The sequence below is a fragment of the Symphalangus syndactylus genome, chromosome 11, assembly GCF_028878055.3.
Source record: "Symphalangus syndactylus isolate Jambi chromosome 11, NHGRI_mSymSyn1-v2.1_pri, whole genome shotgun sequence".
NCBI lineage: Eukaryota > Metazoa > Chordata > Mammalia > Primates > Hylobatidae > Symphalangus > Symphalangus syndactylus.
The window spans coordinates 37,180,722-37,197,324 of NC_072433.2; the positions used below are offsets into that span (position 1 = coordinate 37,180,722).

General features: G+C 48.7%; 2 protein-coding genes across 3 annotated transcripts; both read right to left on the reverse strand.

The window, feature by feature from the left end:
* Positions 1–494: 494 nt before the first annotated feature.
* On the reverse strand, positions 495–1,941 carry LOC129457703 (metallothionein-1L). Of its 2 annotated transcripts, none has more exons than XM_055233155.2 (3): positions 1,731–1,941; positions 1,073–1,144; positions 495–726 (listed from the first exon to the last, which is right to left on the reverse strand). In XM_055233155.2, exons 1-3 carry the CDS (start codon positions 1,756–1,758, stop codon positions 635–637), a joined length of 192 nt encoding a protein of 63 aa, XP_055089130.1. In that variant the 5' UTR covers positions 1,759–1,941; the 3' UTR covers positions 495–634. The 2 variants fall into 2 exon arrangements, with proteins under 2 accessions (XP_055089130.1, XP_055089131.1); XM_055233156.2 differs by having other exon boundaries at positions 1,079–1,144; positions 1,731–1,940.
* Positions 1,942–9,901: 7,960 nt separating this feature from the next.
* LOC129457698 (metallothionein-2) lies at positions 9,902–10,877 on the reverse strand. Its single transcript, XM_055233147.2, has 3 exons — positions 10,742–10,877; positions 10,343–10,408; positions 9,902–10,137 (listed from the first exon to the last, which is right to left on the reverse strand). The coding sequence occupies exons 1-3, from the start codon at positions 10,767–10,769 to the stop codon at positions 10,046–10,048; spliced, it is 186 nt and encodes a 61-aa protein (XP_055089122.1). The 5' UTR covers positions 10,770–10,877; the 3' UTR covers positions 9,902–10,045.
* Positions 10,878–16,603: the final 5,726 nt, after the last annotated feature.

Here is a 16,603-nt window from a genome sequence, read left to right on the forward strand (position 1 = left end):
AATAACAAAGTTTTAAAAATGTATTTTCTGAAATCAGTGTTTTACATGCCAAAATAATAAAAAAAAAAAGGTTTATGTCTGGGATGCATAGGTAGTAAAAAGGTCCTTCACCATGGAGTTTGAGAAGCCCAGTGTGGGAATCAAGCAGCTGAGGAATTGGATTCCACCCCTGTCATCTCTTTGAAGCCTAAAATCTGATGAGGAAGTTGAAATTGGGCAGGGAAATCAAAAAATAAAAACGAAAGATGGAGAAATTTCTGTGCCACACTTGATATGACCAGAGGTGATCCTGGATGTCCGCCCATTATGATCTGGCACAGTGCAATTCCCTTTTATAGAAGATGAAGCTCAGTGAGGTAACCTGGCTTGTCAGGAGGCGCTCAGCTTGTTAGCGACTCACATGTCCATCCAGAGCCTGGGTCTCTAAACTCCTGGTTCAATCCCTAAACCTGGTCCATTAATTTGAAGCCACACAAAGGAAAAGAGAGTCAGAATCAAGTCAAAACTGTTTTATTATTGTTTACATATTTAATAGAAAAAGGAATGTAGCAAATGGCTCAGGGTTGTATGAAAAAAAAAATCCAGGTTTGTACAGGTTGCTCTGTTTACATCTGGGAGCAGGGCTGTCCCGACATCAGGCACAGCAGCTGCACTTCTCTGACGTCCCTTTGCAGACGCAGCCCTGGGCACACTTGGCACAGCCCATGGGGCAGCAAGAGCAGCAGCCTGGGGGAAAAGGGAGAGTGAGAGGTCAGAGCAGACTCAATCAGGCACTTCCCTGGCCCAACAGCAGGCCTGGCTCGAGCTCACACTCCAGACCCGGAGGATGATTTTTTAGGTTGGTACAGCTCTGTTCTGAGACCACAGGTGGTACCTTTGGAGTTTGTGTCTCAATAGAAAAAGGCTGCCCTGCCACATTCGAGCTCAGAGCAGAAAGCCTGGAGAGGGAATGACATGGCCAACAGGGGCAAAGAAAGGTGTTCCCCAGAAGCATGCACTCAAGGCCAGACTTGAGTTCCCTCCCAACCTTAGCCACAGCCCCAGATGTGGAGATGTGTGGAGATGGCCCCGCATACATTCTTCTTGCAGGAGGTGCATTTGCACTCTTTGCACTTGCGGGAGCTGGCACAGGAGCAGGAGCCCCCTGCAAGGGAGAGATAAAGGCAGTGAGCAGTGAGTGAAATGCAGAAGGTACAGCAGTGGGTCAATGAGTCTCCAGTGCGCCATCCTCTGTGCAGGGCCAGCCCTCAGAGCTCCTTTCCCACTTAGAGCAGAGAAAGACATGCCCCATGTCCTCTCCACTCATGCTGGGAAGGGCAAGCACCCTCCTGTTTCATCCCACCAGGAAGGTCCCAGATGCACACACAACCCGGGAAGACTGGGATTGGGGGCCAAAACCTCCTGTCCTGAATCTCAAAGACAGTGTTCCCTGCCTCCCACCCACCCTGCTTGCTCAGAGCCTAGATAGAGCATTGGGGTTTGGCCAGCAGCCCCCTGATCAACCAGGTGATGTGGAACACGACAGTCTTGAGCCTCAGAACACTCAACTCTGACACAGAGGCACAGTGAGGAAGGCAATGCTCTCAGGAGCTATTCCAAGAAGAAAGTACTGGACGAAGTAAAGAGTTCCCTTCTGCTCAGAGCTCAAAATGCGACCTCCTCAAAAGCAGGGACACTGTACTGTGGCTGGGAATTGGGCATTCCCAGGCGCAGAGCCGTGCTTCCCTTACCGGTGGCGCAGGAGCAGTTGGGGTCCATTTCGAGCCAAGAAAGGACGGGAGAGGCGAAGAGGCAGTCAGGCAGCTGGAAGGCGCATTGGAGCCTGGAGCCAGCTGCTGCTTTTGCAGATGGAGATGGGACCGGACGCAGAGGCCCCGCCCCGCACTTGCACCCGCCCCGCTGCGTCTGGGCCTCTTGTGGGTACGTGGAGGGACTGTGAGCAGCAGGCGGGCCGGGCGCAAGGTGTGCACCGCGGGTCTCTTGTTTGGCACCCGCTCGCTCGCTCTCTCGCTCGCTCAGGCCTGTGCGCCCGGTCGTCCGCGGCGCCCCTGCCGTCCTGCCCCCGCAACTTCCCCATTTTCCCCATTTCCTTGTGGTTGCTGGCCATCCCCGTCCCCGAGCGTTCCAGGAACCCAGCCTCTGGTGGTCGCAATATTCCCACCCCCACCACCCCATCTGCGGTATTTCGCCTTTCCCGGAGCCGGTGTGCAACCCCAGCTTCCCTCCCCGGATAGGCCTGAGCTGGCAAGCGCGGCGAGGGAGTTGCGTGCAGAGAACAGTCATGGATGTGACCCTTACTTTCTGCCCTCCTGCCCTCCAGCATTGCCTGTCACTATCCCCACCATGGTCCTTCTGCCACTTTCTCTTGAGCTCAGCAACAGGGTGGAGGCGAGCCCTCCCTTCCATTCCCCATGCCTGAGAGGTTGTATGGGCACATTTGTCTGGGGCCTCCTTTACATAAAATTCTGCAGGGGCTCCTCCAAAGCCTAGCGTGCCCACCCAACTCCAGGAGAGTAGTCCTGAAAATGTGGAGTGCCCCCAAGGGCGGGATCTGCTTAGGTGACTCCAGACCCAGAGGATGCAGAACCTACGTTAAATAAGAAAGCACGAAGTGATTATTTATCTTGCAATTTTCCTATTACGCAACAATCTGCATGAGTCCGTTTAATCATTTTAGTTTTTTGAACCCTCTCAAGAATAATAAAAGGGAAATACTATTCTAAACACTTTTTTTCCAATGGAAAAACTAAGGACAAAGAGCGTAAGTAACTTGCCCAAGGTTATGGTTCTATGAAATGGTACCACTCTACCTGAATCCAGCCAGCTTCCCAAGAGGAGGAAAGAAAACATTTCTTTTGGCCAAGATATGTCTTCAACACCACTGTGCTGCTTACAATTATTATTATTATCATTATTTTGAAACAGGGTCTCACTCTGTCATCCAGGCTGGAGCCAGTGATGAGATCATGGCTCACTGCAGCCTCAGTCTCCTGGGCTCAATCTATCCTCCCACCTCAGCTGCCCAAGTAGCTGGAACTACAGGTGCAGGCCATCATGCCTGGCTAATTTTTTGCCTTTTTTTTTTTTTGAGACAAGATTTCGTCATGTTGCTCAGTCAGGCTGGTCTCGAACTCCTGGGCTCAAGTGATCCACTTGCCTTGGTCTTCCAAAGTGCTGCGATTACAGGCGTGAGCCCCTGAGCTGGTCTGCTTGAAATTTTTAAATCAGGAGCCAGGCGCAGTGGCTCACACCTGTAATCCCAGCACTTTGGGAGGCCGAGGCAGGCAGATCATGAGGTCAGGAGATCAAGACCATCCTGGCTAACATGGTGAAACCCCATCTCTACTAAAAAAAAATACAAAAAATTAGCCAGGCATGGTGGCTGGCGCCTGTAGTCCCAGCTACTTGGGAGGCTGAGACAGGACAATGGCGTGAACCCAGGAGGGGGAGCTTGCAGTGAGCCGAGATCGCGCCACTGCACTCTAGCCTGGGTGACAGAGCGAGACTCTGTCTCAAAAGAAAAGAAAAAAAAAGAAATCTTTTAATCAGGGAGAAGTGTCAATCTCAACCCTGGACAGCTTGAAAAGTGATGGAGATGGGAAATTTATTAAATATGTACATATATACAAAATACACATTAGAGTAATCTATGTCTGTAAGTAAGACTGATTCTTGATTTTAGCATTGGTAAAAACTTTGATTTCATTTAAATATATGTGATGATTAATTTTATGTGTCAACTTGGCTAGGCAAAGTGCCCAGTTCCTTGGTCAAACACCAGCCTAGATATTGTGGCAAAGTCATTTTCTAAGATGTGATTAACATTTAAATCAGTAGTCTTTGAGTAAAACAGATGTCAGAGGGGATTTATCAAGTGTTAACTGCCCATTCAACCTGGGAGTGTCCAGAGGACACCACTTTCACCACATCTGTGAGAAATAAATTTGTGAGGGGCGCCCTCGCATCCTGGAAGAGCTCTGTGGTCACTCTTTTCTGCAGGTAGAAATTCAGTGGAAACTGCTGCCACTGAATTAGGAATCCTATAGGCAATGGCGACAATTTGGTCCCAGTGTGGCAGGCAACAAGGGACAGCACTTAATTGCCAAAGGCAGCATGGGCCTGCTTATTGTCATGGATGGCACAGTCAAAGCAGAATAGTATGACTTGCAGGCCAGGTGCAGTGGCTCACGCCTATAATCCTAGCACTTTGGGAGGCTGAGGCAGGTGGATCACTTGAGCTCAGGAGTTTGAGACCAGCCTGGCAAACATGGCGAAATCCTGTCTGTAACCCTCCAAAAATATAAAAATCAGCTGGATGTGTTGGTGCCTGCCTGTAGTTGTAGCTACTTTGGGGGCTGAGATGGGAGGATCGCTTGAGCCTTGGAGGTTGAGGCTGCAGTGAGCCATGTTGGTGACACTACTCTCCAGCCTGGATGACAGAGCGAGACCCCATCTCAAATAAAAAGAATAGTATGAGTCACAGAGACCTGTGGTGTTAGCTAGTTGATCATGGTGGTCGTACGAGCAAATAGAGGAGTCAGCCTACAAAAATCTTACTCATCTGTAGAATCAAAATATCTGTTTCCTGTCCCTATGACTTTATGCTTTACTGGTCTCAAGGTATTAGTTCCAAAAGGAGGAATGCTTCCTTGGGAGACACAATGATTCCATCAAACTGGAAGTTATGACTCCCACCAGGCCACATTGAGTCCTCAGACTTCTGGATCAACAGGCAAAGAGGCCAGCACTGTGGCTCACACCTGTAATCCCAGCACTTTGAGAGGCCGAGGCGGGTGGATCACCTGAGGTCAGGAGCTTGAGGCCAGCCTGACCAACATGGAGAAACCCCATCTCTACTAAAAATACAAAATTAGCTGGGCGTGGTGGTTCATGCCTGTAATCCCAGCTACTCAGGAGGCAAGTGAGGAGAATTGCTTGAACCCAGGAGGTGGAAGTTGCGGTGAGCTGAGATCGTGCCATTGCACTCCAGCCTAGGGAACAAAAGTGAAACTCTATCCCAAAAAAAAGGAAGAAAAAGAAAAGAAAGAAAGAAAGAAAGAAAGAAAGAAAGAAAGAAAGAAAGAAAGAAAGAAAGAAAGAAAGAAGAAAGAAAGAAAGAAAGAAAGAAAGAAAGAAAGAAAGAAAGAAAGAAGAAAAGAAAAAAGAAAAGAAAAGAAAAGAAAAGAAACAACAACAACAAAAAGACAGGCAAAGAAAGGAGTCACTATTGTGGCTAGGGTGATTGTGGCTACCTCTTGGTAATCACAATCTCTGCAATCAAGGTAAGGAGGAGGGTGTCTGGAATACAAGAGATCCCTTAGGGTGTCTCTTATTACTACCATGTCCTGTGATTGAAGCCAATGGAAAACTTTAACAACCCAATTGGGACAGGAATGCATGGCCCAGACCCTTCCAGAATGAAGGTTTAGGTCACCCCACCAAGTAAAGAGCCACCATTGGCTGAGGTGTTTACTGAAAGCAAATGGAATAACAGGTCATAAAAGAAGGAAGTTATAAATAGCAGCTATGACCATGTGACCAGTTACAGGTACAGAAATGAGGAATGTCATTGTTATTGGTATTTCTTCATTATGTTGTTATAAATGTGTGTGTGTGTGTGTGTGTATGCATGTGTGGCAAATATTTTTGTTTTCTTCCATCTCTTATCCCGTTGTCATATAACAGAGGACGTATTAACTTTACATCACAAAATTTAAGTATTGCTAACTTTATATCACAGTATTTAAGTTATAGGATGTCAAGGAACATTCCTCAAAGATTTTGCAGTCACTTTTGGGGAGAGAGTTTGTGTCATTTCAGGCATACACAGGACAGTTGTTTCACATTAGGTGGAGATATGACCTCGTTTTAACATTAAGTATAGTTTAAGGAGATGTTTATGTATGCCAAATTAACAAGTGGTGGACTGCAATGGTTAGTTTTATGGGTCAGCTTGGCTAGGTTATCATACCCAGTTGCTTGGTCAAACATTAATATAGATGTTGCTGTGTAAGTGTTTTTTAGACCTGATTACCATTTAAATTAGTAGGTTTTGGCGGGGCATGGTAGCTCATGCCTGTAATCCCAGCACTTTGGGAGGCTGAGGTGGGTGGATCACTTGAGGCCAGGAGTTAGATAACATGGTGAAACCCTTTCTCTATTAAAAATACAAAATCTAGCTGCTTAATCTGTTAAATAAAATACAAAAATTAGCTGCTCTTTGAAAAATACAAAAATTAGCGTGGTGGTGCATGCCTGTAATCCCAGCTACTTGGGAGGTTGAGGCAGGAGAATTGCTTGAACCCAGGAGGCAGAGGTTGCAGTGAGCTGAGGTTGCACCACTGCACTCCAGCCTGGGTGACAGAGCTAGGCTCTGTCTCAAAAAATAAAAAGATAAATCAATACATTTTGAGTAAAGCAGATTACTCATCATAATGTGTGTGGGCCTCATCCAATCAGTTGAAGGCCTTAAGAGGAAAGACTGAGGTCCCTGGAAGAGAAAGGAATTCTACCTGTAGACCGCCTTCAGATGGAAGACTGTAACATCAACTTCTGACAGAATTCCCATGCTGCCAACCAGCCTTGCATATTTTAGACCAGCCATCCCCACAATCACATCAGCTAATTTCTTAAAGCTTTCTTTTTATCACTATCTATCTAGGGACATTTTATTGGTTCTGTGTCTTGGGGAAAACTGTGAGTAATACAAATATATCTTGGAAAATATGAATCATTTAAAGGAGAATTGTTAAGTAAAATTGTGGTGTAGATGGTAGCAGATATGGCAGGCATCTGTTTGTATGTGCCACAAAGGCGTAGACTGTCCTGCTCATGGTTTTCTATATCCAGTGCTGATCACAATTTCATGGGAAGACTGAAGACTCTCTGGACCACAGTTAACATGCTCAGGTAGTTGATGAGGAATGTAGAGCTCACATGGCTAGGAACAGCAGCCCTGGCTTATTGGTCTAGAGGTAGAAAAATGTCTCTATGCTATGAATAAAGATAATAAAATTATAGCTAGGCTGGGCGTGGTGGCTCATGTCTGTAATCCCAGCACTCGGGAGCTGGAAGCGGGCAGATCACTTGAGCCCAGGAGTTCAAGACCAGCCTGGCCAACATGGTGAAACCCCATTGCTACTAAAAATATAAAAATTAGCCAGGCGGGGTGGCATGTGCCTGTAGTCCCAGCTACTCAGGAGGCTGAGATGGGAGGATCACCTGAGCCCAGGAGGTGCAGGTTGCAGTGAGCTGAGATCACCCCACTGCACTCCAGCCAGGGTGACAGGGTGAGACTTTGTCTCAAAAAATAAAATAAAATAAAACAAAATAAAATAAAATCATAGTTAATATTATAGTCTGCTTGATACATGACAGGTGCCATTCTAAGTTCTTTGCATGTATTAAGTCATTTGCTGTCACCAGCCAGATCCTATTATTCAGCCTATCTTACAGTGGAGGAGACTGAGCCACAGAGAGGTTGTGTCACTCAGGTATAAGTGACACAGCTAGGTTTTGCACCCATGCATGCTGACTGCATCATAATGCCCTCAACCACCACCCTATGTCACCATGTTCTGTGAAAAACAAGGACACTGAAAATCTGGCAGTGAGGCAGCAGTAGAAAGAGCACTGAGCTGGCAGTCATGCCCTCTGTATAGCTCTGTGACCTCTCTTGGCTTCAGTATGCCACCTCTCAAGCCAGGGACACAACTGGACTAACTGACCAAGGACTGACCCAGCTCTGAACTCTGAGAGGCAGGGCTTAGAGCCCACTGACATCATGTTCTGCCAGCTGTAGCCAAGATGAGAGGCCAGCTGTAGTGAAGCTTCCAGCCTCTGACTTCTAAGCTGTGTGACCTTGGGCAAGTTGCAGGTCCAGAGAAGTTAACTTGTCCAGGGTCACACAGCTAGTGAGTGGCAGAGCAGGGTGAATGCAACCAGGCCCCAGCAGATGCTGATGGCCCTCTAACATAGAGACACCAAGGAGGAAGAATAAGGACAAGAAGGCACAAGCTTGGTCCTCAGGAAGCTCAGGGGCTGGGGGAGCAGAGAGGAGGAGACCCCATCCAGCCTGGGAGGAGGTGGGCCATTGCCTTGGGCCTGAGGGTCAGAAGGTGTCTGCCAGACAGGGAGGGGGAAGGATTTGTGTTCTATCCTGGGAGGGAGGAAATAGCGGGAACACTGGAATCGCCCTGAGACATTTGGAAGGGAAAATGACATCTGGAAGATGACAGAATCAGTTTCGTCCCTGCATATTCACTCTTTCACTGGCTCATGGGGTATTCAAATGATAGGAAAAATTAGAATGGTTCTTACGTTTGTTCAAATGCTGTGGCAGTATCTTAATCCCAGAGGGCTTTGTGCAGGAAGTCATCCACCCTCCCCCTGGTACACAGCCAGGAAAGCTTCATTCCACTCCCCAGCCTCTGACCCAGGGTAATTCTTCTCAGACCCATTTTTCCCCAAGAGCTTATCAAGAGAGATTCTGTCTCCAACAAAGTCCATGTAAACAGAGGGATCCTAATGGTCATTAAACCCTAGCCAGGAGCCAGGGCAAGATCTCATTTAATCCATAAATAGGGATACCATCTTTTTTCTACAGATGAGGAAATGTAGGCTCAGAGAGGTTGAGTGACTTGCCCAGGCCACACAGCCAGTAAGTGGTAAAGTGGGCTGTGAACTAGGACTGCCTGACATGAAAACCCATGCCCTTGGCGCAGGCTGCCTTCTAAAACTCTCTCTATAAGGAGCACCTTCAGGCAAGTGTGCTCCTGATTCCTGAGCCAAGGCACTCATCGTCCTCTTTGACCGAACATCAAATAACATTCCCTCCGCATAGCCAGGGGGACTAACCGTTGGCTTTAATTACAAGTCACTCAGAGCTTCGCTCCTTTCTAATGAGCGTCACCACACCCTCCAAACTGCTGAATGCCATCACCCCTGCATGGGCGGACAGGAAGAACTTCTTCTGCAACCCATGATCACACACACTGCATCTTGCTGGGAACATGCTGGCCATTTCCCTCCACATCCCCGGTCACTTTGCTGGTTCAAGTAGCCAACGGCTGAAATTTGAGAGGAGTAAATTCAGCCTGACCTTGGGAGGAACTTAAAAAGATTCAGAACCAAGGCAAAACAGGGAGCTCTCAGGGGTCTGCGAGTGAGTGTCCTGTCAGTGACACTGGGCAGCACAAGCCTGACGGTTCCTTGTGGGGATGTCTGGATCAGTGCTGCTCAGGGTGTGCCAGCCACACACTGGGGCCAGTCTGAGAACTGTTTCCAGGATGCAATGCACACCCTTGGACAAATGTTTAGTGTTCGTAATTCTTTAATTTTTCCTATGTTAATTTGTTCTGCATGTATTTATTGAAAAGTTCCTGTTGAATCTAAAAAATGGTCTTTGTATTTTGTGTCTTTTAAACTTTCATTTTCTTATTAACTCCTTATTTTACCAGAGTTTAGGTCTGTGACTAATGGAAAACAAAACAAAACAAAACTGGTCATTCACCACAGGGAGTTTGGGAAACCGGATGCCAGATTCCAGCCACTGGGGAGTTGGATTTCACCCTCTGTAGTCACTTTCAAGTCTAAAATCCCACGAAGAACTGGAGTTGGGCAGGGAAATCAAAAGCAAGTGAGGAATGGAGAAGTTTCTGTGCCACATTTGACGTGAAACTGAAAGGGATCATGTATGTGTCCCTCCTGCCCCCATATGATCTGGCACAACACCACTCAGTTTTACAGAAGATGAAGCTCAGTGCAGTAGCCTGGCTTGCCAGAATGCACTCTTTCTTAACGGCTCACATTTCCATCCACAGCCCAGGTCTCTGCCCTCCCAGTTCAATCCCTCACCCCAGTCCCTTATTTTTAAGGCATATAAAGGAAACCAGAGGCAGAATCAAGTCAAAGCTGTTTTATTATCATTCACATTATTTCATAGAAAAAGGAATATAGCAAACGGTCAGGGTCAGGGTTGTACATAAAAAAATCCAGGTTTGTAGAGGTCGCGTTATTTACATCTGGGAGCAGGGCTGTCCCAGCATCAGGCGCAGCAGCTGCACTTGTCCGACGCCCCTTTGCAGATGCAGCCCTGGGCACACTTGGCACAGCCCACAGGGCAACAGGAGCAGCAGCCTGGGGGCAGAGAGGAGGCGGCAGAGATGAATACTAAGGACACCGGGAATAAGGATTCCTGCTCTCCCCGATAAGGATCACTGAGGAGGCAACAATTTCCGCGCAATGAGGCATCCCCAGACTGCTTTAATTCCCCTGAGGATGGTGGAGAGGGGACAGGCTGGAGGACAGTGAGAGGGTAGAGGAAAGAGAGGATCCCACTTACTTTTCTTGCAGGAGGTGCATTTGCACTCTTTGCATTTGCAGGAGCCGGCGCAGGTGCAGGAGTCACCTGCAAGGAGAAAAGACAGAGGTGAGAACGGTCCCTGGATACCTGAACGCGGGACGGCGTACTAAGAGCCCGGGGCCGAGTTCCTCTGTCCACAACCGATTCCTGGGAACTTGAGCAAGCCATTAACTCAGATCTCCTTAACGGTAAAAAAAAAAAAAAAAAAAAAAAAAAAGGCGGGGGCTCCGAATAACCTAGAATGGAGAGAAAGATACCCCAAAACTCTTTGGGAAGGAGCAACTCCTGTCCTGAAATTGAGTGATCAGAGAAAGAAAGAGGAGTCAGAAATTGCTTCTCTAGCGCTACAGTCTACACTGGGCATCCCCAGCCTCTTACCGGCGGCGCAGGAGCAGTTGGGATCCATGGCGAGCTGAACAGGCGGCTAGAGTCGGGACAGGTTGCACGCGGGCTCTCTGGGACTTGGAGGAGGCGTGGTGGAGTGGAGGTCTGCAAGCAGTGTTTATAGCTAGAAAGAGCCGGGACGAGTGCAAAAGCCCCGCCCCGGCCGGGCGCTGCCTGCACACGCCCCGCGCTGAGTCACTCGTGGCTCCAGGCGAAACACCCGGCCGCGCTCACTGGGCCGGGCGCACCCGGCTCTGCACACGGGCCGTGGGCGGTCAGTTCCCTGAAGCCGGCCCACTTGCGCCCAGGGAACGCCTCGGCGCGGAAGGGGCTGGGTGCAGCGGGAGAACACAGTGTACCGGGTGCCGGGTGCCGGGTGCCGGGTGCCCGGTGCCCACGCCGTGCGCCTCCGCCGTGTGCACAGCTCCCCTCCCTCCTGTCCTGTACGCGAACCTGAGCCGTTAGCGCGCGGGTGAAAGCGGGACTTGGGAATGCTGCTTGCATGGAAAACCGGTTGGAAGTGCAGGCAGGTTACAACTCCGTAGCAGCCAAGGCTTAATTGTGCAGCATCACAGTAAACCCGTGGGGTGGTTACTGATGACGTATCCGTTGCATGTTGAGTACTTTAACGTGCAACAGGGACTGTAGGAAGTGTGTTGTGTGTGAGATGTCACTTAATTCTGTAACAACCCATAAGATAAGGACTCTCCAGTATTCTCGTTGTAGAGAGGAGAAACTGCAGGTCCAGAGAGGTTAACTTGTCCAGAGTCACACAGCTAGTGAGTGGCAGAGCAGGGTAAATGCGACCAGGCCCCAGCAGATGCTGACGGTCCCCTAACATAGAGACACCAAGGAGGAAGAATAAGGACATGAAGCCACAAGCTTGGTCCTCAGGAAGCTCAGGGGCTGGGGGAACAGAGAGGAGGAGACCCCATCCAGCCTGAGAGGAGGTGGGCCATTGCCTTGGGCCTGAGGGTCAGAAGGTGTTTGCCAGGCAGAGAGGGTGAAGGATTTGTGTTCTAGCCTGGGAGGGAGGAACTAGCGGGAACACTGGAATTGCCCTGAGACATTTGGAAGGGAAAAACCCCTCAAGAATATTCTTCCGCTGTGGAGGCTGAGGGGAAGAGCCCAGGTGGCGTCCACATTCCTGTCTGGAGAGGCACATCCTGCCTCCCTGCCTGCACGTGTCTGGCGCTGTGTAAGGGTCTTAGATCATCAATCTCGGAATGCCCGAAGTGTGTCATGCTAGGAGTCAGGAAGCAGTTACTGGAAGCTTCCTGGCAGGCTTAGGGAATGCTGATTGCCGCAGTGGAAGTTTAGTGAGGTGGTGGGCGGGGAAGGACAGGCTGTCCTTGCAGCCCTTACTGTAAGTTCCTGTGGAAATGTCTTTCTAGCTCAGCCGAATCGTCACTTCCTCTGGGGACCCTGTCCTGACCCCCTTGACCTTGGCTGCCTGTGGAAGGTGCTGGTAAACATCCTGTTCTTTCCCCTCCTGGTGCTTTCCGTGCCTGTGGTATGTATAAACTGCGGGGACTCTTGGATTGGTGTCTCTGCCCCTCCTCACCAACCCCTGACCACTGGAAATGCCAAGGGCAGTCATTGTGTGCCTCTGGAATTGTGTCTTCAGCTTCCAGCACAGGGCCAAGTTTGCAGTAGATGCTTAATAAATATTTGTCAAATGAATTCATGGGGTAATGGCCTGGACTGTTCTTCCCTTCTCAGCCCCCGACTTGTATGAAGGCCGACTACAAAATGAAAATAAACACCTCTTGACCACCCTGGAACCTGCGTGCTCACTCAAGTAAAAACACCACACAGGGCAGGAGGGCTGAGCTCTCAGATGGACTAAATTTCAATGGTCACTCGGCCACTCACTCATTTGTTCAGTGACCTTGGGGCAATTACATGCCTGGACTCTTCTGATCCCTGGTTTACTCATCCGTCAAATGACTGGGTTGTACTAGAATTTATATCCAAACATCCTCTGATTTTAGAGCCAACATCTTTTGAAATCTCATGATGTCTGGCAGCTCTGTGGATTGAGAGCTCTCTGGGCAGTGGACCAATTTTGTTGTTGTTATTTATGTATGCACAGTATTATATACCAAATCCCTGGTTGCTAATAACTCAGATGGTCACCTATCCACTCAAGGCAAACAATCCAACTCTGTGAAGAAACAGAAGGGCTTATTTTGCCCACAAAAGCATTGGTTCTAGCCCTGAAGCATTGGTTCTAGCCCTGGGTTTGTGCCAGCCATGTTGGCGGTAAAACCTGCTTGTGGGCCTGAGCTGTCTCTTTTGAATCACTTTGACTCTGTGAGGGGAGGGAGGGATAATGACTCAGGGAAGGTGGAGCAGGCCACAGGCCTAGTCTGTTCATCTCCATGCCCCCAGAAGCTTCACTGTGCTTGGGACAGAGGTGAAGAGGGAGGACCCACGTGCACGTTTGCATCCCTGACTTGGCAGAGGATGAGGGAGTGAAACCAAGCGACATTGGATAAGGAAAAACATCCCCCTGAATATCTGTTGTGAGTCATCAATGTGAGGTGATGATGTGACCCTGGGCTGCATTAAGAGAGGTATGCCATGTAGAATGAGAGAGGTTATGTTTTTCATTCTCCTTTTAGCTGCAGGGGTGGATATATATATATAGGTCTGCTACCCAGCCATCCACTCGTCCTTCCCCTGTGATGATATCCTTGGTTTTCCTTTGAAGAACCACCCCTCCTTATTCCCAGTCCATATGGTTTTGATGGAGTATGTCCCATCTGTGAGCTCCTAGGCCAGTCCACCTACCTAGTCACAGTAATTGGCTCTGATTGGGCCACACAGCCACAGACCAAAGAGAATCAGTGATACTTTTGCTGGGAATGCTGGGAGAATGGCAGATAGTCTTTCCATCTGGACTTGAACCTGAGAGGATGTGAAGCTGAGTGAGTTTCTAAAGCTTTTTGGCTCTGTGAGAAGAGCCCAAAAATAAAATAATCACAAAGGAAATGGAGCCTGACAATCTCTTGGAACACCTGGATCCAGCCATGCCTGAAGTCATTATGAGCCAATCATTTCCTTTTTTGCTTAAATTATTCCAGATAGAGTCCTAACTGGCATTGTTGGGCAGAACCTCCCCTCTGCCCTGAAGGCTGTGTTCATTGTTGGGCTCCCGTTGTCCAGAAGACCGCTGATCACAGGGGTCCTAAGGCCCAAAACCCTATCATGTGAGCATCAGCTGGGAGAGGTATGCAGGTTCATTCTGGAAGGGAACAGTTACCTTCAAATATTTGGCAATGGTTGCCCCAGTTATCTGTAGCTATGCAACCAATTACCCACAATTTAGCAGCTTAAAACAACGACCATCTTATTGTCTTTCCTGGATATGTGGGTCAGGAGTTGGAGCAGCGCTCACTTGGGCGATTCTTTTGTTTCATGTGTCATTAGCTGAGGTCACTTGGTGCTGCTCGGCTGGTGGATGGGCTGGTCTGGAGAATCTAAGATGGCTTTAGTCACACATCTGGCACTTTGGCAGGAATGGCTGGAGCCTGGGCTCAGCTGGAACTGTTGACTAGAGCTCTACATGTGGCTTCTTCAGCATGGTGGCCTCAGGGCAATTAGGGTCAGGTCATACAGGTGAGCGTTTCAAGAGATGGGAGTGGTAGCTGCAAGTCTTTTAAACCCTGGACCCTGAAACTAGCACAGGTCGCTTGCACCATGTTCTATTGGTCAAGCAGTGACAGAACCTGCCCAGATTCAAGAGGAGGGGAACAAGACCCCCTGTCTTGAAGGGAGGAGTCAACAAATTTCAGGCATGTCTAATCTGCCATAGTAGTCATGGGGAATAATACTGAGCACCTGCTGTGACTCAAGACTTGTGCTAAGAACACTATGAGTTTATCTTAAAGCCTAACAGAGCCCTACAAGGCAGGTGCTGTTATCTCCATTTTACAGATGATGCACTGAAGAGGTATGGGATCTGTTCAGGATAACGCAGCTTAAGACAACACACACGAACTATATCATAGTTTCTGTGGGCAGGAATCAGACAGGCTTAGCTAGGCCTTGTGGCTCAGGATGTCTCCTGGATAGCAATCAAGGTGCCAGCCAGAGCTGCTGTCAGCTCAAGTGTCAGCAGGGACAGGATCTGCTTCCAAGCTCCCTCATGTTGTTGTGGACACAATTTGGTTCCGTGTGGGCTATGGTACTGCGGCTTCCCTCCTTGTCGCATGGGTCCCTCCACAGAGCATCTCACCACAGGACAGCGAGCCAGTGAGAGGGCCAAAGAGTGTGAACAAGGGTGGGAGCAAGAAAGAAGTCATGGTGTTTTATTTTTTTTAATTTTATTTATTTATTTATTTATTTGAGACGGAGTTTTGCTCTCGTTGCCCAGGCTGCAGTGCAATGGCGCCATCTGCAACCTCCGCCTCCCAGGTTGAAGCAATTCTCCTGCCTTAGCCTCCCAAGTAGCTGGGATTTCAGGTGTGCTCACTGCAACCTCCGCCTCCCAGGTTGAAGCAATTCTCCTGCCTTAGCCTCCCAAGTAGCTGGGATTTCAGGCGTGCGCCACCACGCCCAGCTAATTTTGTATTGTCATGGTCTTTTATTCATTCATTCTTAATGAAAGATGATACTAACTTTATTCAAGAGGCATCCAAGGCATGGAATCTCAATCACATGGCCTCCAAATAGTGATATGATAGCGGTCCAGGGCAGGATATAGTCCCCTTCTCTCCCCTGCCATATGGGACAGGGATGAAGAGGAAACTTTTCATTTTAAAACATCAGAAAAATTAGGCTGGGCGTGATGGCTCATGCCTGTAATCCCAGCACTCTGGGAGGCTGAGGTGGAAGGATCGCTTGAGGTCAGGAGTTTGAGGCCAGCCTGAGCAACACAGTGAAACCCCTGTCTCTACAAAAGATTTTTAGAAGTTGCTCGAACCCAGGGGGTTGAGGCTGCAGTAAGTTGTGATCGTGCCACTGTTCTCCAGCCTGGGCAGGGAGGACAAGACTCCAGCTCTATGTTTTAAAAAATTAAAATAAATAAATGGGCCAGGTGCAGTGGCTCATGCCTCAATCCCAGCACGTTGGGAGGCCAAGGCGGGTGGATCACCTGAGGTCAGGTGTTGGAGACCAGCCTGGCCAACATGGTGAAACCCCATCTCTACTAAAATTAGAAAAATTAGCCGAACGTGGTGGTGGTGCCTGTAATCCTAGATACTCTGGAGGCTGAGGCAGGAGAATCACTTGAACCCAGGAGGCGGAGGCAGGAGAATCGTTTGAACCCAGGAAGTGGAGGTGCAGTGAGCCGAGATCGCGCCACTGCACTCCAGCCTGGGTGACAGAGCGAGACTCTGCCTCAAAAATAAATAAATAAACATCAGAAAAATCATACCATTGACAACCTATAGTCAACTCAGATGAAGGTTTTCATTCTACAAGATTGTGTCCATATAGCAGAAATCCTCTTTGTGAACCTTCACTTCTCGCAGTACTCTCCGCTGTTCCATAAAATAGGTATTTCTCCCTTTCCAAATTATTTGGAAAACAACTTCCTCCCTTCTTTTTTTCTTCCAATATTTGAACTAAGAAGTCATCATCTTTTGTAACCTAATCACGGAAGTGATCTCCCATCCCTCTTTCAGTATTCTATTCTTTAGAAGCAAGTCACTAGGTCCAGGCTGTACTCAAGGGGAGGGGATTACACCAGGGCATGAATACCAGAGTCTGGCATCACTGGGACCATCTTCAAAGCCTGGCTACCACTGGGCAAAGGTGCTGGTACGTGTGTGACTTCAGGCTCTTTGCATGTGCTGTTGCCTTTGTCTTGGATGCTCTCCCTAACTGTCTCTCTTCCTCATCTGGTGG